Raw genomic sequence first — 27076 nt, forward strand, 5'->3', positions numbered from 1 at the left:
GTATATAAATCATTATTTGTAATAACTATTATTATAGATTGTATTGTTTGAATATTAAAATATACCTGTATTAAGAAAGAAAATTGTTTGTATCAATCTTGTTGGCAAATATCATATATTTGATACCTATTAACATTCAATTAACTTCTAAATTAAAATTTCCAGCTGTTTGAAATCATAATACATAAAATATGTAACATAATAACTTGGACACTTGTCCAAGATAAATTAAAGTACATAATATAAGTTTAAAATACAAAATAATGTCCTACACAACAATAAAAACGTTTTAAATCTACCATAATTTAATTGGCTTTCTAGCTAAGTTTTAAATAGGTTAAAATGATCCAGATAGTTAGTTGATCAAGCCAAACTTCAACAATGGTAGACAATGAAACAGACCAAATTTTCAAAACCTGTCACCTGGACAACCTAGACTAACAAAAATTCAGTAAATTTGAATATTCTCTTTCCACTGACAAAGAGAATTACTGATACTTTTTGAAACACACACACACACACACACACACACACTTACATATACGAGGTCTGTTCAAAAAATATGCGGACTGATGTCATAAAACAAAATGTACTTTATTTAGAAGTTACAGGTCTGGGACCCCTTCAAAGTACTCTCCTCCCCAACGCACACACTTATCCCAACGGTGTTTCCACTTGTTGAAACAGTCCTGGTACGCTTCTTTTGTAATGTCCTCCAGCTCCTTCGCTGCATTTGCTTTAATCTCGGGAATCATCTTAAATCTTCCTTTCAAGGGTCTTTTGAGTTTAGGGAACAAGAAAAAATTGCAAGGAGCAAGGTCAGGTGAGTAGGGGGGGGGGGAGAACAGTGATCAAGTGTTTGGCCAGAAACTCTGGAGTTCTGAGGGCTGAATTTTGCAGCAATGCAGTGCATCTTCAATTTTTTGGTCAAAATCTTGTAACAAGATCCAACTGATATCCCACACTCTTCAGCAAGCTCCCTGACAGTCAGACGTTGATTTGCCCGCACCAGGGTGTTGATTTTGTCGACATGGAAGGACGTCCAGGACGCTCATCATCTTCAAAGGACTGTCGACCATCCTTAAAATGTTCATGCCACTTGAAACATGCCGTACGCTTTATAGCAACATCACCGTAAGCCGTGTTAAGCATAGCAAAAGTTTCAGTCGCAGATTTTCCAAGTTTAACACAAATTTTCACAGCAAGTCGTTGCTCCTTCAGGTCATTCATTCTGAAATCTGCCAAACGAAAAAAATTGCACTTCACGTAAAACTGCCTAGCTAATACACAAATGAAGATATCTGCAATCGGGAAATGGCGTCGTAATCAGCTGATCTGTGCGAACCTAGCGACACCAAGCGGATTCCCCTGGAACCAACTGGAGCTGCGCAATTCAAACAGTCTGCATATTTTTTTTTAACAGCCCTCGTATTTATCTGTTAGGCAAGAAGCTTAAAGTTAGAAATTACACTTTTGCTTGGGAACATATATTGTATTAAATTTTGTTCATGGGAAGTTTAATATCACCATATAGGGGTATACAAAGAAAACGTAAAATGGGCAATTCAGAATGATATAGAGAAGCGAGAATTGAGAAATAAATGCAAGTGTATCATTTTGAAAATCAGAAACTTAAAGCTGCATAATACTAGAAATTGAATTATAAACTATTTTTCAATGCCAAGTTTAACAACATACATTGATAATAAAGTTAGTTACATATTAAATATAAGTCTGTAAAAGGTAGCAACATACATACTTTGACAAAGCCCAATTTAAGGAAATCATACATATATTAAACATCTTCATTTAAGGGCATGTAAATGTGGGATACTCAGTACTCACTATATATATATAAAAAGGTATATTCTAGCTAATAGTAGACCATGCAAGATAGTGTTAAAGAGTTTAATAAATTTCATGTTATAAATTGTAAAATAAATATAATTCAATAAATATAATAATAAAGTCAGTGAAACTTTACTCACTTTAGAATCAATTAAAATTTAAAATAAGATCTAATATTTTTCAAATAACTAAGCTGCATGGTCCTTATGCTCAAGAGCCAAAAGAAATTAAATTCAATCACTTTATCTGAAAGCTTTCCAAAACTGAAAATTATGAACTTTTATCAGATAAAACAAAGTTGTTCAAAAACAAATCTCATTAAAACAGTTCAGATGTATATTAAAAAAAAAAAGGCAAATCTTAAGTTGATACACCAAGAAGAGTTTTCAGAATGCTTGACCATAGCCAGTGGGTTCCTATCCTTATGCTGTTTTACAAAATATAACTGCATTTCCAAACAACTTACACAGGTATCAACAATTTATTAATAGTCTTCATATGTATACATTATGAATTGGAATAAATGAGTAATTCAAATTTATTAAAACAACTTTCTTTACAGTTTAGATAAGTATGAATGGTTATCACACTATTAATTTCTATTATATACCTCAAACACTCGATGCCAATTTAGAAATATATAATCTGATAACTTGTAATTTAAATATCAAACACCAATAGAACAAGACATGTTTATGATAACTTTTAAAACTTTATAAAATACTCTGAATATAAACTTAAACAAGTTTTTTCATGTTTGGAAAATTGATTTTTTTCATGATTTTGTTTCATGTCTGGTCAGTTATAATTTCTTTTCACTTTTTTTTTTTATCATGTTTGGACAACTGCAATTTGTTCACAGTAGTTTTGTTTCATATTTCAAAACTTATTAGGCTTACTGACTACAATCATTCAGTGTAAACCAGAAAATAAAGCTGATTTGTATTTCCTTAAGTATCTTACCCGATTTTCATATTTCTAATTCCCTTACCTAACAGTTCTTTAACAGCAATATGAGAAATCTTGTAAATATATGCCTATTACATGTGACCAACTGTTATCAACTGTTGACAAAACAACAATGTTGTATCAAAACCATGCAAGTCCATTTTGCATGATTTATGCTTTAGATGGAAAAAGTTAAGAATATACCACTAAACATTCTATTAAAACCATATAAAATAATTAAAAGTGACACCTTTGTCACATTATTAAAATATTTTGAATATACACAGTTTTTGCATGACAATGACATCATAATACTCTTATTTCAATAAATATAAATTAACAAAATCCAATAAATTTAACAAAAAAATCACTTACCTGTAATTACAAAAGCATTCTGAATTCTATTACTAGAATGAAGTTTATTGATATCAATATCAGAGAGAGGAAGTTTTCCCTGTAAAGATGTGCATTCACAAAATAAGCTGATAAAACCATCAACAAAATCACTTTTTTTTAACAAACTCATAATTCACAATTCCATTAGATTTAGCAACAGCAGAAAATACTCTTAAACACACTAGATAAAAAATTTCAATTAACTGATGTAGATACAAAGCTGATAAGAAGAGTTACTTGAAATTTCTCAAACAAATTCCTTTTGTATCAAACAAAAATATACTGAGGCTTTTACACTGATGTTACATAATGATGATAATATACAACAAACAGAATTATTTACATCTCAATGACAAATCAACTCAAAAACTTACGTTTTTTTTTTATTAAATATTAATTCTGTTTGTCTCATTGTTTTTTAATAAAAAACATAAGTTTTGAAAATAAAACTATAAATAAGTCCTGTAAGTACATTAAATCAAAATGGCAACTAAAATGATACCAAGCTAAATTAAACTGTATACACATTTTAATGTTAGTGCTGGGCACTCCACAACTTAAGTCTAAGGCAATTACAGTTTTAAAGATTAATATTAATGTACAATCATAAATAATTCAAAACACAAACATGACAACAGGAATAACTTATTAAATGTTTCATAATCATTGTAATCTCATCATTTTTAAAAATTAAAAGAAAGGTCACAAACCCCTCCCAACTACTATCTATCAACACAATATAAAAACAAAACATCCAGTTTCTCACTCCAACTTTAAAATTATCTCAACAGCCAAACATGATACTGTACTTCTTAAAGGAATATATAAAAACTCTTCTTTCATCACTAAATAATACACAATCTTTACTTTATTTAAACTTATTTTAATATTTCAGCAGTGCTGCATTTTTCTCATGTTATAACTGGATATTCATATTGTTTACTTATTTTGTACCTCTAGATTACTGATGATGGAACTGAGAATTCTGAAACTTTTAACAAATGATTCCAATTATTACATTTGTCTTTTGCTTTATCTAAGTTTTCGAAAAAATGAGTCAATTACTAATGTTTACAATTTGATTTATAACTCATAGTACTAAAACACACCATGTAGGGTACCTGAAACTTATTCTATTACCTTAACACAGTTTTCAGTCATAATCACAAAAACAGAACATAAAGTTTAGCAAGATTAGAAAATTCAGGTCAAAACTGCAAGCATATTTGTTACACCAATATAACTATTACAGCAGTAACTATTGGAAAGTTCAAAATGGAATACAATGCTTGGCCACTACTTTGGCAAAACCAACACAGCAAATTCTGCTGTGTCAGTTTTGTTTATGTTAATGTTCTTTTTCCATTCTATGATAGTTTTTACTTCTCTTGAATTAGTCCTCCTTATGTTCTTCTCACATTTTTGTTTGCCCCCTTTGTTCAAACTCTAATTTCCCATTTTTCTTCACTTCCCTACTACTACTACTTTTCTCACTGCCCCTACATTTTATCTGTATTTTTTTACACAGTAAAGTTAGCTACACACAAAGATTAAATAAATATTTATGCTGCTAATATTAGGCTAGCCTAAAACAGAACAAACAGACTGGGAAGTATAAGAAGCTAAATACTGAATTTCCTTTTCTAGGTGTCTGAATCATTGAATTAAAAATATTAATTTCAATTACATTTAACAAGGGAATTCACTTTTAATTAAATTGTTATTTGAAACTAAAGAATCTGCAAGTTAAATTATTGAATATGGGGGGAATTTAGATTAATGAAAAGGTACTGGTACAATTAAAGTATTAAATGTACAAGATGTAACACATCACATGATCTTTCCTCACTCAAAGAAAGATGAAATAAGAAGTTAACTGGGCATTAAAGAGTAAAAAAATTAACTTATTGAACTGTTTCATTTAAAAATGACAAATAGCTTAGATGACATTTATACTGTGGATTTCCAAAATTCCAAGTCTACATTTCACAAACATAGTTTAAATCTTGATGTTTAAATTCCAACTGAAATTACTGTAAGAAACTAGGAGAACAAGAGCTTTGCAGCTTACTCTGATTAGATGATTATATATATTGTTAAACTGTACTAGAATAATGAATTATAAAAAAATTACTTAAAAGTACAAGTAATGACTGTTATAAAAAAATAAAAACTTTAACTTGCATTGGCTATTAAGAAAATGTAGGTTTTTGGAATTGTCTGTAACAAACCATGTAGCAGAAAGGCAAAATACTTTCTATTTACATGCATAAAAAGTATAGGAATGCATCCTACTGGTTTCTAGAAATGGCACTGGAAGGCACCACTTCAGTAGCTACAGAATAATATTGGATACTGCACTGTGCAACATTTCCCTAGAAATCACCTGAACCTTTAGTTAACTCTCTGAACATGGTGTTCGTCTATATATGTGTGTCATGTTTTCTATAGCAAAAATACATCGAGCTATCTACCAAGTCCACCAAGGGGAACCAAGCCCCTGATTTTAGCATTGTAAATCCATAGGCTTACCACTGTACCAGCAGGGAACTAGTCTATATGACTAACTACATAACCTTTTTGTACACACTAAAAGTCTTTGAAGATTTAATACTTCTAACTTTCAATATAGTGTGTATATCTTCACAAAATTTGACAGTTTTCACTTACTATATATTGTAAGTCTTTAACATACAGAAAATGATATTTTTAGTTAGGTATTTTTAATACAATAAAATAAAGATTTGTCAGTGAATATACTGAGTATTTGTTTTGAATAGCCTGTATATAAAGTAGTTTTCATATTAAAATTAAAAATACTTTCCCTTACATCAATCTTCCTTTGTGTAACCCCTAAGGCATCCTAAATCTAGTTCAAACATTTCTCTTCAGTAAAACTTAATATTTTTTACCTTATTTTCTCTGACCTACCTCAAAACAAATTGTAAATCTGACCAATTTCATAAACACCAAAAAAAGTGAAATAAATCTAAATTACCTTTTTTTTTGTTTCTACAATGACTTAATATTGTGATATGAAACCACATTCATTCATCCAAATTATCTCTAAGTTTATAACAATATATGTCTATAACTAAATTTTATTATTTTATTATCCTTTGAACCATGACTGACTACTGTTCGCACACTTGTAAGATGTAAATCACTCAGGAATGTGCAGCTCATGTTACACTGTTGAATTACATTATCTGCTAGCTACTATAACTGGTACAAGGAGCTCGTATGCATGCCTTGTGAAAGATTACTTTATTATTATTACTATTGTCATTAAAATGTTCATATTAAATGAGTATAAAATTGGAGATTTCTTCTTTTACCACTGTTTTATAAACTAATCATGACAGAACTACAATCCTGTAATAAAAGGGCTCAAGCATTCACCCAAATCATCACATGGTATCTTTTGCCCATCAAATTCAATTAACCCTTTTTTAATGGATCAGGGTTCAAAGGCCATATCATTGCATTTGACTTGCATTCAAAATTTTATTGAACTATTATTTCATGAATTTATGTCAATAAGTTTGAAATCAAATTGTAGACTTTAAGTCAGACTTTAATATTATGTATGAGTTAAAGTCTCAATTTAAAAGCAAAAACTAAAAGAATACATCTATATATAGATTTTAGTGAGGCATGTGGTATGCTGAATGCAACACTTTAAATTTAGATGTTTGTGATAACAAAATATTTACCCTATAATTTCATACAAATTAGAAATTCAAACTACTAATACTTATAAGATAGAATAAAAAATAAGAACCTCATAACCTTTAATTTGTTGAGATATGGTTTATGTACTGAATCAAACACAGTAGCCCCTTTCAACTCTTTCAGTTTTTTGAAACATTCCCTTATATATTCTTACTACAGTATATAACATGTGAATAACCAAAATTTCATATTTTTTAAAACCCAAATACATCTTAGTCATTGAACTTCATAAATAATAGTGGAATTCTACAGTATCAGTATAGTTACTTATGATTTTTTTGGTTATTCAACTGTATATATAACACCTAAAAAAATTGTTTAGATATCCTCCATGCACACAATTTTAAAAGGCTTAGCAACAACTAAGTACAAAGGTCATATTGAAAAAGAGATAAATGTTTGCTTTACTTCCTGATTTATTTTTCTATATTTTAAGAAAAATAAATTTTATCATTCATTTTTAAATAGTAATAATCTATATACATACACACACACATATACACATATATATACACACATATACATATATATATATAATGTTTAATAATTGAAATGTGACTGTGTATTAAAAGATACTAGACCACTAAAATACAGCCAAGGCAAGGAAGACTAAAGGTCATTTTTATATTACTGCATATGCACTGCATCAATGCAAGTTATGTAATGTTAGGTAGGCATGACTGGAAGGTCAATATAATAAAAATAACAAATACATACGTTCCTTTATAGCGTTATGAGACTTAAGCTACTTAAGACTAAACATTTGTATTTTTGTGTGATAGCATATAGTCATTTAACAAAAAAAACAAAACATAACTTATAGTTAATTCCTATTTTTTTTAATGATGGTCATGAGGTTTGTTAAATGACAGACCCTACACAGTTAGAGTACAGAAAATGACAAAATATGACAAAATACTGAAAACAAACATTTGATGTGTATTAAGAAGGTTTTTAGAGATTACCCAAATATGAGATTTTTAGATGAAGAATAGTTTAAATCATAACAAAATAAATTTCCACTCAGACTATTAATGAAAGATTCTATTTTCACAAACAAATTTTTAGTAAAAATATTTAATTAGAATATCAGATTTTTAGTATACAAAATACTTTTAATCTTTACTAAGATCTAAATTTTCTGAAGATACACCTGCTCTATCAAAAGTTAGAGTGCAAATACTTATTGCATGCAAATGTGTGAATGAACTCATGTATATCATAACTAAGCCCATTGTCAAATGGCTAAGTGTACAATACACACACACACACACACATCTGGTACAAAATAAATTGATTTAATGGCACAACAGTGTATTTTTTATATTAGTCACCAATTCCACAATACCCAAACACACTTATATAATTAAAAAGTCTGAAAAAATATGCAAACAGATATACACAAGGTATCTCAAGCAATAATTAATGAAACCGTAGTATACTTTCAGAAATGTGGTCCATTTGTTACAAGTATTTTTGTTCAAGAGATGTTCCTTTTCCAGATCTGGAAACTCAAACCACTAGCTAAGACTTACATTTTTATATATACAAACACACACAAATTTACAATAATTTATAAGAAATGAAATAAAGAATTCCAGGCAACCATCCATCACTACTGAATCAAGTATTATAAAAGAAACACTTACTTCATAATTGAAGGAACTCATATGTAGACTCACAGAAAGTATGACTAGAGTATGAGGAAAAAGAACAAAGTATCTGTCTTTACGATCTTGTGCTTCAGTGACAGTAATTACAGGTCCCATGTTAATAATTTCTCCTAATTTACTTGCATTCTGAAAAAAGAGTATAGAAAAGATGTATAAGAAATCACATCAATAGAAAAGATACAATTTATTTTAGACGTTGCAGCTGACAATGTTTTTATACAATTTTATTTACAATTCTATGAAAAAATAAAGTACATTATTAGTTTAATGTAATTAAGGTCTTAAAACTCTTTTTCGTATGGAAAAGTGTTTTTTGCTATACTAAACATAGCATCCTTTACATTTCATACTAACTTTATACATACCCAAATTCTGAATGGGTTAAAGAAAAATACAATTTAAAAACAAAATCAAACTTCCTAAAAGATTTAAAACAGCTTTAAAAGGTGGATTAGGTAGCCAAAAGAATAGCTTTTAGTTTGTTATTTTTTTTTAATTTTGTGCAAAACTACTCAAGAAGCGATGTGCCCAATTTTGACATGATAGACTAGTCAATACCTCTAGATCTTGGACTACTATTGTAAGAGAGATTTCACCATTTCCTTTATCACATACCCCTGTGATTTCAAAGTGTAAAGTATGTTATTTGTGTATTTTGTTAGTAATGGGAAATGAACCATAAAACCTCAAATACTACATTAGCTTTTACAGTTATTTACAAGCAAATAAATAGCCTGTTCACCATGATCTACATTTCATATATCATACTGGTGATTAACTACTACTTTTTAATGATGCCCATTATTATCAATTTTAGTCATGTCAAAATAAAAAATGTAATACCAATAATTTCTGAATGCTCTAAATGTGTGTGTGTGTGTGTGTGTGTGTGTGTGTGTGTGTGTGTGTGTGTGTGTGTGTGTGTGTGTGTGTGTGTGTGTGTGTCACTTTGCATAATATAAAGATAATTTAAATAATTATACACACACAATCACACACTGCTGGCCAGAATCTTAAGGCCAATGAGCATAAAGACAAAATATGCATTTTGCATTGTTAGACTCAACCACTTATTTCAGTAGAGCTTCAAAAGATGACAATAAGAAAAGGGGGGTGGGAAAATTAGCATTTAATAGGGAAAATGTGAACACTAAGAAATTGGCCTAAATACTAGCTGGTCAAAAGTTTAAAACCATACTGAAATGAAGCATTAATTGCTAAACACGTAACAAAATTTAGTCATTTGTGTTCAAGCATTAGCGTTGTCAACATCACCCACTGACATCTCCTGTGTTACATTGAGTAAAAACATTGCAAAGGCTAAAAAGTTGATAGAGTTTGAACATGGCAGAATTGTCAAGCTGCAAAAGCAAGGTCTCTCTCAATGTGCCATCACTGGTGAGATTAGATGTAGTAAAATAGCTGTTGCAAATTTCTTAAAAGACCCTGAGGGATACGGAACAAGAATTTCAAGTGGTTGGTCCAAGAAAATTTCGCTGGTGTTGAGCAGGAGGATTCAACGGGTTGTCCGGCAAGACACCAGTCAATCGTTGAACAAGATTAAGGCCCTAATGGACGCAGAATGCAGCTCAAGAACAATAAGACGCCATCTACGAGAGAAAGGCCTTAAAAACCGTAATCTTCAAAGGTCGTGCCTCCTTCCACACCATGAAACAGCTCGGTTAAACTTTGCTGAGAAGCACCAAACATGGGATGTAGAAAAGTGGACGAAGGTTTTGTTCTCTGATGAGAAAAAATTTAACCTGGATGTCCAGGTGGCTTCCAACATTACTGGCATAATAAGGATATCCCACCGGAAACATTTTGTACACGACAAAGTGAAGGAGGTTCCACAATGGAACAATGGAGCTTCAGGTTATACAGGGGCATCAAACAACAGCTGGCTATATTGGCATGTTGGAGAGAGCATCCATACTGACTGAAAGCCTTCACTTGTGTGGAAATGACTATCTTCATGCAGGACAATGCTTCAATCCAAAAGGCTCACAGAACAAAGGACTTTTTCATGGCGAATAATGCGATTCTTTTGGACAATCCAGCATGTTCGCCCAAACTGAATCCCATTGAAAATGTTTCGGGGTGATGTCAATTCCAAACAGTGCATGATCTTCGTGAAGCCATCTTCACCACTTGGAATACCATTCCAGCCATCCTTTTGCAAATGCTTATATTGACAATGTCAAAGCAAATGTTTGCAGTTATTTGCAATGACGGCCATGCAACTCACTACTGAGACCTCTTGTTGGGCATTTCCTACCCTTCTTTTTGGTATGGTCTTAAACTTTTGACCAGCTAGTATTTAGGCTAATTTCATAGTGTTCACATTTTCCCTATTAAATGCTAAAAAAGTTTTTATTTTTATTTTCCCTTTTCTTATTTATCTTTTGAAGTTCTACTCAAATAAGTGGTTGAGTCTAACAATGCAAAATGCACATTTTTTCTTTATGTTCATTAGCCTTAAGAATTTGGCCAGCAGTGTATAAATATATGTTAGGAATATTTCTGAATATAAGGTAACTGGAAATGATCAAACTGTTCAGCATGGTAACCAAATTTTGTTACCAAACTTCTACATCATACAATTCCTTACATCCACACACTTTAACACTTCTACTTGTTCATATTATTGAATAACATGAAATATTTTAAAATATTCACTATACTTACTTCTCCTTCCCATCCTTGAATATTTCCTAACAATACTTCCAGCTCCATTTCCTTCTGCCTTCTCATGGCTGTACAAGAATCCTTAAAAAACAAAATTCAACATATATCTCGGAAAAATTTTCTTACAAATCTTTTTATGCTTTTATAGTATGAAAAAAGTTTAAGTTATTCTAAAAGAACTGAACTCTGTAATGAACTAATTCTTAATATCATTCCTTTTACTATCATTACAATATTTTAGTATTTCAAAACAAAACCTTAAATTAGGCACTTAAGGCATTATTCTCTCATTATTGTCGGTTTATGATTAAGAAATATAGCCAAGTCAAGTTTTCAGTACATGCACAAAATTGACTATTGACAAAATATTTGGCTTTTGATCATTAAACTTCACATTATTTAGTTAAGGACTTACTTTTGTAAATTTTCAACCAGAAGCATAACCATCAACAAATAATCCTTACACCACTTGGCTATACATATGAATAGTAAATCCAATACTGTTTGCATTGGCAATTTTATACTTTAATAATATACACTTCATATTTTTTTCATTCTTAAAACACACACACACACACACACACACACACACACACACTATATGAGTAACCCAAAATTTACTTATTTGACAAATACTCAACTTCTCACACAAAACAAATATATCCCTCAAGTCTGCCTATAAGCTAACTACCATCTAAAATTCACAAGTTTAACATGAACTGTGCTGGTGCACGATATCATTATGCAAAAAAAGTCCTGTACCAATAAAAGGGCAACATAACCTCCATGCACCATAACTTCACTTAGGCACTTGCAGATAAAACAACTTCATTTTAGAGAAAGTGCACTGTCTGAAAAGTTCAGAATCTATCAGAAATACATTTTCAGGAAAACTTAAGTTCTGAGACAAATACTTTACCTCCAAAAACATTATAATTAGAATTCACACTGAACTGGTGGAGAGGCTGGTGCAAAATTAAACTTGTATAAGCTCAATTCAGAAAGCACCCAAAAGGTAGAGGCTCCATAGGAGCACATCTATTGTAGTTAGCATCTCATTTAAACCGTGGTATACTCTTGACCTCGAATGTAAAAGGTGTGGAGGCAAACAAGACCCAAGTGTCAAAGATGGGTAGAATATGAACACATCCATTGGAGCATGTACATATAAGGAATTGGAGAGCAAATAAACAGCATGGTTAGGGTGAATCACACCATGTTGGATGTGCTTTCCTCACCTCAACAAGACAAACACAGGTTGCAGGAGGAGGGCACACCAGTTATTTGAGGGGTGACCTGCACTACAGTAGATAATGACAATATAGTAGATAATGACAGCATCATCATTATCCTATTTCTTATTGTTTTGTGAGGAACTCTCCAAGGTACACCACCCGAGCAATTAAAAACTGGTTATATGGCAAAAAGGTCTCCATGCTCTATGTGAAGAAAGGGGAAGAATTTGCATTGTAAAGACCTAAAGCAAGGGTTCCCAACCTTTTAGCACTCGCGACTTGAAAATGTAATTGATGAAATAAAATTAATGTTATCCCAAGCTACTTCTAACAAGGCTATGCGACTCCCCTGCCAAGGCTTCGTGACCCCCCGGTTGGGAACCCCTGACCTAGAGAAATGCTCAGAATCCCAAAGGATGCCTACCAGAAAGGTCTTTTATGAGAGATAGTACAATGAGTGTCTACAAAAGTATTTTGTCAAGTTGGCAAGCACAAGTAAAAAAGTGGACAGTCACTTCTCCAGTAATGGCTTTTCCCATAACAGTCCATGAAGTAGTACAGTCGCAGTCGGGGCAACTAAGTTTGTACACCTCTAGTGTTCTTCCAGAACACCCCATTTCAATACTGTGCACTAGTAGGGATAAAAAAGGATGGCTTAAGTGCTTTCTCTTACCCCTAGCACATTGTGAATTTTGGAAAGTAAGTAATCCCTAGGAGGCAACACCATTCAACTAGAGAGATCCTGGTAGACAGAGACAGAGAAAAAAGAAAACATACTTGCCCATTTCAAGGATGGTAAGTTAATTAAAGAATGGCAACTGGAATGAGACAAAACATCCACATGTTGAAGATAAAGAATGATGAATGTGTGTACAGTTGCTCACATGCTCACCTGGAGGATCTCAACCAAGTACTGCAGTAAATTAAGAAGCAAGAGAATAAGACAAGTAACAAATATAATATGACAAAATATACAAGAGCCTAAAAGCAACAATAACCAAGGAAGAAAACACCAAGATATAAAACTGTAGAAGTAGATGATGGCAAGGACTCAAAAAGGAAAATGTTTGTGCCTGAAAGCATAGAATAGCCCAAGCCAGACCTGTATGACAAAGGTGAAAAAATGAATGATTGCCCTTCTCAGTGGTTGAATCCTTAGGAAGAAAAGACTGGTCTGGAGAGAGGAGTAAATTAGCACAACAGAACAGAGTATGAAAAACATCAAGAGCACAGGTATATGAATAACTGTGGCCACAGGGGAGAAGGATAAGGGTACATGGAAGAGTAACTGGGATATTAATGTAATGTAGCATAGACATTGGAATTAGTGAAGAAGAAAGGACTGGATCAGGGTAGAAGATGACAGAAATAAAACATTCTAGTGCAATGAGGAATGTGAGAGATAGTAAACAACAACACCTGATGAACAGCAAGAGAAAAGAAGGACAATCATGATCAAACAATCAAGTGAAACAGCCAGAAAGGTGCATCACAGTAGGACTTCCAGAAGGAAGGCAGTGCAGATGAATAGCCCAACTATAAAATATGTTAATTATGTTTAGAGAAAAAGAGGAAAGATAACAAGAATGCAATAAGAAGGTTACATGATCAGAGTTCAGCCAATGGACAATAGACCAGACAAATTGCACATAAGTGGGATGTACAGTTGAAGCAATTAGAGGGGGAATACTATTGAGAAAAAAAAAGGGGTATAGACACCCATTAAAGAAGTACAGGAAAAGGCAGTGCAGTTGCAACTTGAAGTAGAGGAAAAAAAAGCTGAGCTTGCCAAAGAAGTACCACCAAGAGGAGTGTTGTGTATCCAGGTGAAGACCCAAGGGAGGGTAGACATACTGAAAAAGGTGAGACTAGTAGTGGCTAAAAGTATTGATAGCAAGTGTTAAGGGATGAGGAACTGGGAACCAGAAGAGAAGAAGCTTGGAGTTGAATAGTGGCAAAAATATCAATGAAAAGTGTATCCACTCAAGAGAATACCCAAAGAAAAACTTAGGGGTGGGGAGACCATTCCATTGGCAGAAAGCAGTCTGGCTGAGAGAAGCAATTTGCCATCATATTCAAAACTACTGACACATTATAAATCATGAAACTCTTGTTTTTGAATTTTGCACAAACCTACACGAGGGCTATCTGCACTAGCTGTCCCTAATTTAGCAGTGTAAGACTAGAGGGAAGGCAGCTCATCATCACTACCCACTGCCAACTCTTGGGCTACTCTTTCACCAACAAATAATGGGATTGACCACCACATTATAATGCCCCTATAGCTGAAAGGGCAAGCATGTTTGGTGAAATAAAGGTTTGAACCCACAAACCTCAAATTACGAGTCGAACGCCTTAACCTACCTGACCATGCCAGACCTATCACGAGATGAACTTCCAAAAGCAAAGCATCCTCAAATGTGTGCCCTTTTAACAGGTGATATGGAAGGACCATGAAATTATCAGAATGGACCATGATCAACTAATCCACTAGAAGAGGAAGAAATATGTCAAATAAACAGCAAGACATATGAGCATGTTCATATGAACTCCACTTCAGCACCCATATGCCAGAAGTCTTTCTGTTGTTAAAATATGCACCCCTAACCAAGAGGGAAGCATTTGTAAAGAGATGAAGACACAATCAGATGGTGGTCATGGTACTGTAATTGTTTAACCACTAATACAAATCCATGAGCAGAGGAAAAAGTTGGTCACAGTGAGGACAATGATTCATGTGAAAGATTCCTACTGGAAAAGACATACACTTGTACAAATTCCAAAGGAATAAGCAGTTCTAAAGAAGCAATAGTCCTCAGAAGTAAATGTACCTACTGTACAGGATGAAAAACAGAATCACAAATATTGATAATTAATTAGTAATTTTTATTGATTATATATCACTAATCAAATTTTCATATGCTTCAGCAACTAACACTTATGTTATGAGGTATGTAAAGGTAAATAATACAGACAAAATGGTAACAAACACATTATAGAGATTAAAATACATTAACCATAATGGAAAACCCAAAATAAGGAAATAATGAAGCAATACCTTCAATTACCTGTCTTTGTTCAGATATACAGAAATAAGAAATCCAAATACTAAGAGTGATCTGAGCATCTAAATTATATAAATCTTTCTACCATAGGAGGAATTCAACTTTCTGTCACCAGTAAACAGCAGGTCTTTCCAAATGGTAGATTAGTTATCCACGAGGTGAAGAATTTTGACCAAGGAAGATACAAGTGCATAGCTAGAAACCTTAAGCCAGAGACACACAGATAAGGACTTGATCAACAGTGATACTTTAAAACAAGTGTTTGGTATTTAGGATACAGAAGTTATAAATTACTTGTAAAATATGACAGCACTCTTGCCACAGGCTAATCAAGCAAAAACCTTCTGACATTTATTTTTATATTTAAAAAAACTGAAAAAAGCTGTAGAGCAAACTTCTTCATTAAAAGCAAATTAGTAATGTTTGAAAAATATTTTTTGTGTTATTTTATTAGTTGCCATCCATTCTACAAAGTTTCATCATGAATATTCTGCCTAAACAATCTATCAAAGAATAATGAACCTGTTGCTTTTAGGTCAAATAATATTTTATTTACCTCACCATACACATAACACTCAGAAAAACACTTACAGCTATTTCTTTGTAAACTGAAATGGCTCTCTGAACATCTCCTCTATCAACATGGCTTCCCTGTGAGAAAAAAAAAATAATCACAAATACAAAACTATTAAAAGGTTAAAAGTCTTGATAAGATCATTGAAAGCAAATATTCTAACTTATCATGAAATTATAAAGACCTTTCATAAATATCAATAACTTAGAAAGGAATAAAATAATTCAAAATATATCTTGAACAGTTTGACAAAAATGATATCAGAGTAAAACCATAAACTAAAGTGTTGTATGCTATTCTGTTAGTTGTTTTCTATAAAACAGTACCAAAATTAAACAATTTTTTGGCCTCAACAAAGTATGTTTTCTTGGCTTTATTATTCTCTATAATGCAAGATGAAATTACTGACTTACATTAAATAATTACAAAATCATTTGTAATCAAACACAAAATGCAGTTCTGAACAATAATTTCTCATTGGTTCAGTTATGTCAACATCTTTAGCACAGTTTCAGTCACCTTTCATGGTGTATTTAGTACAAGTGTTTTTTTTCATCTAATTGTCTTTACATATGTGAATATGAAAACTTAGATCACACAAGATAATATATCAAAGGATGATATTAAACAATCAAGACAGTTTTTTCAATTTCAATTGCATACTGAAGTGTTTTTAGTTGTTTAGACAACTTCACACAGAACAAAATTGTATCATTTATGCATCTTTGTCAAAGAATTATAGTATTATAGATGGTTCTTTCAGAGCTAATGTATTTCAATATCATTCTACAAGTACATAACTAATTTACCACAGACTTAAATCTGATTTTGTCAACAAACTTTGGTTATAAACATATTTGGACAACTAAGACAGATTGTTGCTAATAAATAACAGCTAATGCATTTCCACATGGCTACACATAAAAGAGTGCAATATTTCCACACTTTTCACTAAAAATGGAAAATTTAACACTACTGTTAAAATCTTGGGACAAAAAATGTTGAATTTCTGAAGTTATAGGTAAGCTAAATTCACAATTACAAAGTATTATTACATGTTAGCATATATTTGTATTTCAGCTTTACCCTTTAAATGGCAGTCATCATCAACTGATGCTGCAACTTACAACATTCCTGCTGTTTAAGGGTTAAATACTCTAATAAATACACATTATTTGAAACAACTCAATTACTCTTGCTAATGCTGTTATGCAATCACCACTGTATAGAACTGTGACAATATAGGAATAAATTCACCTTCTAAATTCACTTTTAAGTGGTAGGAACATTAATTAAAGCATAATCAAAAAAGTATACTAACATCCATAATAAAAGATAACAAAAAAGTATATAAAATCCCAAAATGAACTTTATTGATGTACTGAGACAAGGTAGTTTCAAGAAGAGGTCCCTAATCATGAAAAGAGAGGTGTCAGATATACAAAACTGTTTAGTGTAAGTTATTATTTAGTTCATTTTGTAATATAATATTTAATGATTTAGTTTTCACAATGTGTTGAAAGTAATTATCTATAAGCAACAGTTATGATAAATTTCATTACTTAACTGGATAACAGTTGTATGCTGTGTGTAGTTAAGTTGTAATTTTATATACATTACTCCAGCAATTCTGAAACTTTTTGGTTTCACAACCCCTTTACACTCCTAAAAAATACTGAGGACCCCCAAAGTGCTTTTGTATATGTGGGTTATATCTATCAATATTTACTGTATTAAAAATTAAAATTGAGAATTTTTAAATTTATTTATTTATTAATTAATTTAAAAATAACAATAATAAACTCATTAAATGTTAAACATTTTTTACAAAACATAACTATTTTCCAAAACAAAAACATTTTAGTGAGAAGAGTGGCATTGTTTCACATTGTTGCAAATCTCTGACATCTAGCTTAACAGAAGGCAGCTGGATTCTCCTACCTGCTTCTGCATTTAACCTGTTGAGATGTGTTATTTTGGTTAAAGCATATAAAGAAATTCCAGCCTCACACAGATATGTAACTGGAAAAGGGAGGAGTATTTTAACAGCTTTTTTCAGATAATTTTGGATATTCTTCTTTGATGCTACACCAAAACTCCTTGAAGTGATGGGCTCACTTTGTTCATTTTCAAGAAAATGTCTGCCACATACCTAAGTCATAATAACCATAGTTTGTCTGTCAGTCATTCTTTCAAGGAAAAATGGTGTTCCACGAAAAAAGCGGCAACTCAAACAATCGCACAAGTGTTATTCCTCAAGACAATCATCGTACTTTGGTATGCAGCAGTAATGCTTTATGTGAACTTCCCATTTCATCATACAGAATATTAAAAAGACATGTACTCAAAAGTCAACATTAAGTGAAACTGGCTTTTTTTTGGCAGCGAAGAATAAAATGACTACTAATACAGTTTGGTGTCACTGCTAAGGTGCTAGCAGTTCTACCCACCATTGCTTTTGCACCATCAGCATAAATGTCAACAGTTGTTCCAGAATAAACCACAAGATTCAAAAAATGTTATTCAACATATGGAATATTTCAGCACCAGTTGTGTTTGTTGGCATGAATTCACATAACAGAACTTCTTTGATGGTTAGCTGGTGTTGATACCAGATGAATACAAGCAAAACAGTAAGTTCAGCCACATCTGTAGATTCATCCACTTGTAAGGCAAAAGTACAATTTTGCAGACGAGATATTAAATCAGTGTTCATGTTTGCAGCTAATTCTTTAATTCAACAAGCTACCATATTGTTGAAAAGTGGCACTGCTGTGATTTCTTTTACTGACTTTTCATCCAGCATGCATTCAGCAATATCAACTCTACAAGATTTTATCAGTCTCTCAGCTGTTGTGTGCACTTCTCCAGCTGATGCAGTAGGATAACTTACCTTGTAAGATGCTTCAGTGGCTTTTTCATTTCATTATTGGATTTTAAAGAGCTAATCACATTTAAGTTTAAAATATTTAGTTTCTTTTTCTTTAAACTCTGAATGATTGATCTCAAAATGATGCCGCAACTTAACTGACACCATAATATTATTTGAAAATGTTCTCTTGCATAAGACACAATAAAGTAAATTATTAACATCTATAAAACCAGGGGAAGGACAGCTTTCATAATATTTTTGTTTCTTATTTACAGTTTTGCCCAGATTCTTTGAAGTAAATTCCTCCCTTCCATGAGTCAGAGAATTCTCTGTTATGTCAGTTTCATCTTTTTTAAGTATCTCTGGACGTAGACAGTGTTGCTGTGGGTTGAGAAAGAGTCTTCTGATCTCCCTTTTTTTAAGCCAATGACCCATCCTTAAATATAAGAAAAATATTTTCTAAATAAATTTTATTTTATTTTAGAATAAAATATTATGAAATTATAAATTAATAAAAGTTTCAGATAAAATTTAATAATTTAAAATTTTTAAAAATATTATTGCAAAATAAGACAAAGTGTACTTACTTCTCAAACAATTGAACAACTGTTTGCTGACTGATTCCTCTTTGCACTTATATCTCTCCTTCCAGATTTTTCTATTAGAATATTAGATCTTAATTTACTCAAACTCAAGTATAATTTTTATATGTATTTATTTCTAAAATAGAGAAAAGTCCAAATTTATCAACCATACAGATTAAACTTTATCTAACTCCCAAATAAATAATACCACTTGTATATGCAAAAATATGAGAACGAAATATTAGAATTTGAAGACACAACCCTTCCTTCTCAAAGACTCAAGGCCCACCATGGTCAGGTGGTTAAGACATTTGACTCGTAATCCGATGGTTGCAGGTTCAAATCCGTCACACCAAACATGCTCACCCCTTCAGCCATGGGGGCATTATTATGTTGTGGTCAATCCCACTATTTGTTGGTCAAAGTGGGCCAAGAGCTGGCGTTGGGTGGTGACGACTAGCTGCATTCCCTCTGGTCTTACATTGCTAAATTAGGGACAGCTAGATAGCCCTCATGTAGCTTTTGCAAAATTCAAAACAAAGACTCAAAACCGACCAAGACATTTGCCTTTTTCACTCTCATTCTCTCACTCAGTTCAAAATGTACAAAAATGTTTCATTGAAGGAATTATATTATGAAAATAGTTTTCACTCACAGACCCCCTGAAAGGGTCTCAGGGAACTCCAAAGGTTCTCGGACCACACTTTGAGAAACATTACTCAAACTTACCATTTCTTCCTTTGCTTAACTCTCTCAGTATGGGCTCAGTCAAACCAACTGACCACATTACCTTTTTGTACTTTTATAGTTTTGGTAGTACTAACTTTTAATATAGTATGTGTATCTTCATAAAATTTGGCAAACTTTCAGTAAACATTACAAGTCTTTTGCATATAAAAGATCATATTCTTAGGAAGTACTTTTAATAAATTTAAAAAGATTTGTCTGTTAATATATCCAGTATTTCTTTTATTAATTTGTGTGCAACATGATCATATTAAGATTAAAAATACTTTTCTTCATCTTAAAAATCTCAAGTTTTCATAATCTCTAAAACTTCCTAGATACATTTCAAACATTTGCTTTCAGGAAAACTTTATATTTTGTCTTTTTTTCTCTACCCTAACTCTAGATAAGCATGGCTAATTTGACCTACCATGTAACCACTAAAAAATGAAATCAAAATAAATCTAAATTACCCTCTTCTAATACTCTAGAATCACTTCAATTGTAACATAAAACTACATTCATTTATTGTAAGTAGCTTAACACAAAACTTGTAACAGTGTACATCTACTTACAATTAAATTTTATTGCTTTATTGCCCTTTGAACTATGCTTATTTACTGTTTGTGTCATTATAAGTTGTAAATTGCTTGGGGAATGTAAGCTCACATTATGCTTTTGAATTGCATTACCCATAAGTTACTCCAAACTGCTTGCGTGTATGCCTCAAAATATTTTTATTATATTAGTTATTTTACCTAATGTAACCTTAATCAGCCTAATGAGTTCCATATTTTCACATTTTAGCTTATACCAATGGTAGTAATACACAAAATACTTTTTATTTAATTAAACAATGCATTAAAGAATGTAGAATATTAACACACAAAATAGCAGACAATTTCCTCTAACTATAACACAAGAGTAGTTACAAATTAATCAATCTAGTCATTCAGTGGGAATGAAGCTTGTATTAAAAAGAAATAGACAATTCTCTGTTCAGAACAATGTAATATTGTCTGTTTTTGAATTTCACATAAAGATACACAAAGGGGTATCTGCACTAGCCTCTCTTCATTTAGCAGAGGGAAGGCAACTAGTCATGACCACCCACTGCCAACTCTTAAGCTACTCTTTCACCAACAAATAGTGGGATTGACCATCATCTTATAATACCCCTACAGTTAAAACGATGAGCATGTTTGATGTGAAGAAAATTTGAACCCACAACCCTCAGATTATGAGTCAAATGCCCTAACCACCTAGCCATGCCAGGCCATCAAAAGGAAATATAATTAATAGATGAAAAACTTGCTTTTCTATTGGTTATAGATAACCTAGAATTAAACATAAGAGAACTATTAACAAATCCTGAAAGAGAGCATGTGCAGGTAGGTGTAGCAAGAGGGGTCTGATTTTCTATTTGATGGCTCTGTAACCAAACAAAATTGAAATCTTAAAAATTATAGTTTGTCTGAGTAATGGCAATTTTACAATGAATAGTTTACATTAAATTTTGTACTTACTGGAGGAGTGGTTAATAAGATAGAGAAGGGATGCTAACAGAAAATGTGTCAACTTACTCAAGCTATGGGAAATTATGGATTTTTAAAAATATTGCCTTTACGAGTAAGAACTTAAAATTTGTATACTATTAAAATAGGTTATTCGCTACAATTTTATGCTATACTAATTGATATAACATACATAAAAATAGTTTAAATCTTCAAGGTAAGTCACTGAAATCTTGTGACATGTGTAGTAAATGATGCCCAGTCATAAAGGGTTAAGTGAGTACTGCTATATCATAGTACCTCATATTTTGTAGAAAGTTCAAGGTGTGCGAGTAGGAAATCAAGTTCAGTGAAAAGACAATTCAGAGAATGTTAAGTTAGTGAAAGTGAAGTAACTTAACCACAATAGGCAATATGTAAAGTGAGTTTCACAGTTTGTATTGCATTGAGATAAAGGAGAATAATTTGTCTTGTCAAAGGGGGTTCTAAAGCAACTGAACCAATGTGTGGATTCTGATTTAAAAAAAAAACAAAAAACGATTCTAGCTTATTCTCACAACATAACAATTTCCATGTTTACTCAAGTAGAATTATTTCAATGATGGCCTTCCAAACAGTAGTACAGAGTTTGTTGATCAAAATTGGGAACAATAAGACAAAATAGAAGACAGCATTGAGAAAGTCAGAAAGCAGAGAGATTTAATGACATTATTTGGCTCTACCATGCCTGTTCAAGAAAATGAAGTATCACCCAATGTCAAAATGGCATCCCCTTCTTGTCTCAATATTTCTTTGACTGGTGATGGATGCTTATCAATACAGCAGTTGTTTGCACTCAAGTGTCATTGAAAACAATAATTAGGAAAGTAATGATACAAATGAAAGGGATGATGAAAATGATGAAGTCTAACAGATAAGGAAGAGAGAAAAGATAATGCCAGTTCACAAGACAATAGTGAATACCAGGAGAAATGATTAACCCATAAGCAGAAATGGGTTTAAGTATCAGGGGTAACAATGTTACCTGTGACAATCCAGGTGGATTAAAAAACCTGTTTAAGATATTCCTGTCAAAAAAAAAAAAGCAAAGAGATTGGTATGGATACCAAGATTATTGTCTCCTATGCAATACAAAAAGTGCTTAAGAAGCAATTCTGAGTGGTATTTGCAAGACAGCAAAATGATTGACACAGATAAGCTCTTGGTGACTATGTGGCTAGCTCAATTTTTCTATGAGCTGGGCTAGGAGGTCAAAGAAAAGATAAATGTATAGACAAAAGTATATAGTATCCTTCTGAACAGATATGAGAAGCTGACAAAGCAGAAAAGGAGGATCAAGGGTGGAGGCTTGAAAAGCTGCATATAAACTACCCAAACAAGTTTGTTCTCTCCATGAAAGCAAAATTTAGATTGAGAAAATGAAGTGAGTCAATCAGGACAAGAAGCAACAACTGAGAGACAGATGAAGACAACAAAACAAGCAAATTTTTTTTTAGCAAATATTGTTATCCAAAACCTGCATATCAAGCCTACAAAAATTGTCTCAATACAATTACCCCAATAGCCCTAGTGTCACTTAAATTATCTTCTGTGTAAGGTACTGGGGTATATTCAGAATTTACTTAAATCACTTTACTATCAATATATGAAAATGAAACTGATATTACAATGTATGTTATAACTTTATGTGATCTAAGTTTTAATTAATCTGTATTAAAGGAAACCTTTAACCCTATAATGATGAGTCAAAGTCCATGACATCACATTTGTTGACTTAAATTCAAAATGTTAATGAACTACTATTTTATGAATTTCTTTCAATAAATTTCATATGAAATTGTAGAAAATAATTCAAATATTAGTATTATATAGTTAATTTCTTAATTTAAAAGTAAATATTAAAAAATACCTGAATATCAAATTTTGTGAGTCATGTGGTATGTTGAATAAAGCACTGATTCAAATTAGACGTTTGTAATGTCAAACTACCAAGTCTATAGCTTCATGTGCATTAGAAACTCAAATTACTGATATTGAGAAGCAAGAATATAAAATATGAAACTCGTATATTTCCTATATGCTGAAATATTGTTTATACACTGAATCAAACATGGTGGCCAGATTCATCTCTTTCTGTTTTAGTTGCTAAGCTTGATAACTGATATTCACAGTTATTTATGACTTTTTTTGGCTATCTAAAATGAATACATAAAACTTTAAAAAAATTATTTTGTTTCAATCCTCCACCTGCAAAATTTGAGAAGGCTTAACAAATGGGTAGAAAGATCATCATAGCTAGAAGATATAATTTGTTACTTATTTAACTGCTGTTCTATTTTTAAGAAAAATAAGTTTAAAAACTTATTTATAAATAGAAATAATCTAAATACGTATTTAATGTACAATAATTGAAATGTAACTGTATTTTACAAAGTACTAATCTACTAAAGTACAGCTAAGACATGTCACTCTTTAAAGACTAAAGGTCAGTTTGATATAATTGGATATAGTAACGAGTGCACGTGCACTGCATCAATGCAAGTTCCATAATATTAGGCAGGCACAACTGACAGATCAAAACAATAAAAAAAATAAATGTATAATGTTACGAAATTTAAGCTATTTAGACTAAACTTTTACATTTTTGTGTTATAATTTGTATTCACTTAAGAATTAAAAAGGATATTTCATATTTATTTTTTACAGTAGTTAAGGTGTTAATGAAATTTACAGATCCTATATAGTTAGAGTTAAGAAAATAATGGACAAAATATAAATTGTTACTGGAAACATACGTTTGAAATGTATTTAGGATGTTTTAGAGATTATCCAAATAATGTTTGAGATTTTAGGGTCTAAGAATAATTTTTAATCACAACATTAAAACCACTTCACACTTGAAGTAGTGGTGAAACAGACTTAATATTTTCACAAACAAATTTTTAGTAAAAATATTTCATTAAAAAATCTGATTGTGTACAAAAAACTTGTAATTTTTACTACAAGTCTTCTAAATTCTGTGAAGGTACAAATATTGGATTAAAACTTATAGTATAAAGATCTAACTTGTGTATATTATACTGAGCCCTTTTTAAAAGGGTTAAAAACATTTAAACTGTGGTTTTTGTCTCACATGATTTACACACTTAAAAATCTCAACTTTAGCACTGTTTCTCTCTTAAACACACAAGCTGGCATATACAGAATTTTCTACACACAAAGTACATATGTGACTTAATTGACATGAGATCTAAAGTCTACAAGCTGAATTGTCTGGGGAACAAAATTTCCAAGGCAATACTTTGCCTTGAGGTCTAAGTATATGTATAGTTTAACAAGTGTATAAACTCATTAGAAAGAATTCAGTTTAATTTGGAATTATACATGTACTACAGTTTGTATTGTTATCTGCTTGATCAACTATAGCATGTATGGTGGTTTCTTACTAAATATGCTATAGTTAAAGAGACAGTCAAATTAAATTTAGGTCCTATTTTTATATTTTAGCTAATTGCATATCATGTTTGTTTTATAATTTAAAGGCTTAATGACTTAATTTTAAACTTGTCACCTGGATGTAAAAAAGTTATAAACAAGATGGTGTGTATAAGCACTATCTTGTTTTGACAATGTGTTTCTCCAGGGAGTCTACTAACAGTTTCATAAAACCTTATTGGCATCAGAAAATGTATGAGCATAAATGATAATATAAAAAGAATTTGAAAGTAAAACTAAACTAAGTGAAAAGACAGACTTCACATTATACAAAAAATAATATATATTATATATATTTCCATTTGTTAATTTTAAACACTTCATAGATATAATTAGTGATATAGTAGAAAATATGGAAAATAAAATATAAGTACTTAGTTTTGATATTCATTTACAAGGTTCAAGAGATTACACAAATGAAATGTTAAAACAAGATAAAAAATAGCATTTTATACTTCATATAAAGATCACCCTCCAGGTGAATTATTCAAAGTTAATGCAAATAACTATGTTAAATAACAAATTTTTCCTTATAAATAATACAAAAATTCAAAATTAAACTTTTGGGAATACTCATGCCAAAGTTTACACAATTTAATCCATTACTTTTATTTTTGGAATAAAATATGGCAACAACAACATTACATGTTACAAGTCATAGCATGTGGTGCCATAGGGTTAAAGCAATAATGTGGAATTTCCTTTCCAGTTGTCACATATAAGGGTAAAAAGCCTCAAACAAGAAAGGAAAAAAAATAAGAGCAAAATGTTTTCTAGCTCTGCAACAGGGTCAAAGTAATAAGAAATTTATGGCAACAGCAGCAGAAGTAGCTGATAAAATAGGAAAAAATAGTTTAACAATAAAAAAATAGTGTACATAATTATGGTAACACACTGGAATACAATGTTCTACTTGAGAACAAATTTAGATCAAAAAGTACAACTGTTGATTATCACTGATTAGGATATTTCAACAAAAGAACACAAAATAAAAGTATTAGCAACAAGATGACATCAATGAAAGAAACACAGTATAACAAAAAGAAAAAAAATAAATGAATGATAGTAAGATATAACTGAAAGATTAAACTAATAACTAGTAAGAGAAAGTAGCAGGTAAATAAAAGACAAAAGTAGTCAAAAAGAAGGAAAAAAATCAAGAAAAATCACTGTCAGTAGCTACTAAGGTGATTATTCTCATCTTATAAATAATAACTATCACTCAAACCTCATACACTTTGGCAATTTTAACTCTTTACTCATACAGCCTTTAACATTTCTAACTGTTACAAAAGGCTTAGCTACCTATCCCATTAACTTAGTTGTGCTTTTCTGAATTTATACAGTTGACAGAGTATGGTCCAACATGACAAATTACACTGCACAACAATTTTTTGAAAAGTTTTGCTTCCTGAAAATTTTTGCTGATTGTGACAGGTACCTGGTGGGTATGCACAATTATAGTTTTGGTTTAGCTTCATCATGTAGGAACTCAGAAATACAGTTAACTGTTTACTGGCAACAACATATTTAATTGCGTTTATGTTGCTAATATGCTATTAAGTTCAACATAATTAAAAGTGTTTTGCTCCTGATTCTCATTTGCATTCAATGTCCAGTGCATCACGTTGCAGTGTCCAACAGTAGTCAGCAAGCATTGATGGATTCCAGTTGCCCTGATATCATTTTTCCATTGTAGCAATGTCCTGGTGAAACTGAAGAT

At 31.5% G+C, this 27076-nt stretch overlaps 1 protein-coding gene across 8 annotated transcripts in view; it reads right to left on the reverse strand.

The window, feature by feature from the left end:
* LOC143232823 (rho guanine nucleotide exchange factor 7-like) overlaps nt 1-27076 on the reverse strand; it is a 113147-nt gene that overhangs the window by 38116 nt on the left and 47955 nt on the right. For all 8 annotated transcript variants that reach the window (XR_013017786.1, XR_013017785.1, XM_076468737.1 and 5 more), the window contains exons 9-12: nt 16180-16239; nt 11289-11369; nt 8577-8726; nt 3172-3250 (exon numbers count right to left, since the gene is read on the reverse strand). Coding sequence is in view for 6 of the 8 variants with exons in the window: in XM_076468737.1 (XP_076324852.1) it covers nt 3172-3250; nt 8577-8726; nt 11289-11369; nt 16180-16239 (370 nt within the window). In the remaining 2 variants the exon portion in view is untranslated. The remainder of the gene's footprint in view (nt 1-3171; nt 3251-8576; nt 8727-11288; nt 11370-16179; nt 16240-27076) is intronic.

Source organism: Tachypleus tridentatus, chromosome 11, assembly GCF_004210375.1.
Source record: "Tachypleus tridentatus isolate NWPU-2018 chromosome 11, ASM421037v1, whole genome shotgun sequence".
In the NCBI taxonomy this organism is placed as follows: domain Eukaryota; kingdom Metazoa; phylum Arthropoda; class Merostomata; order Xiphosura; family Limulidae; genus Tachypleus; species Tachypleus tridentatus.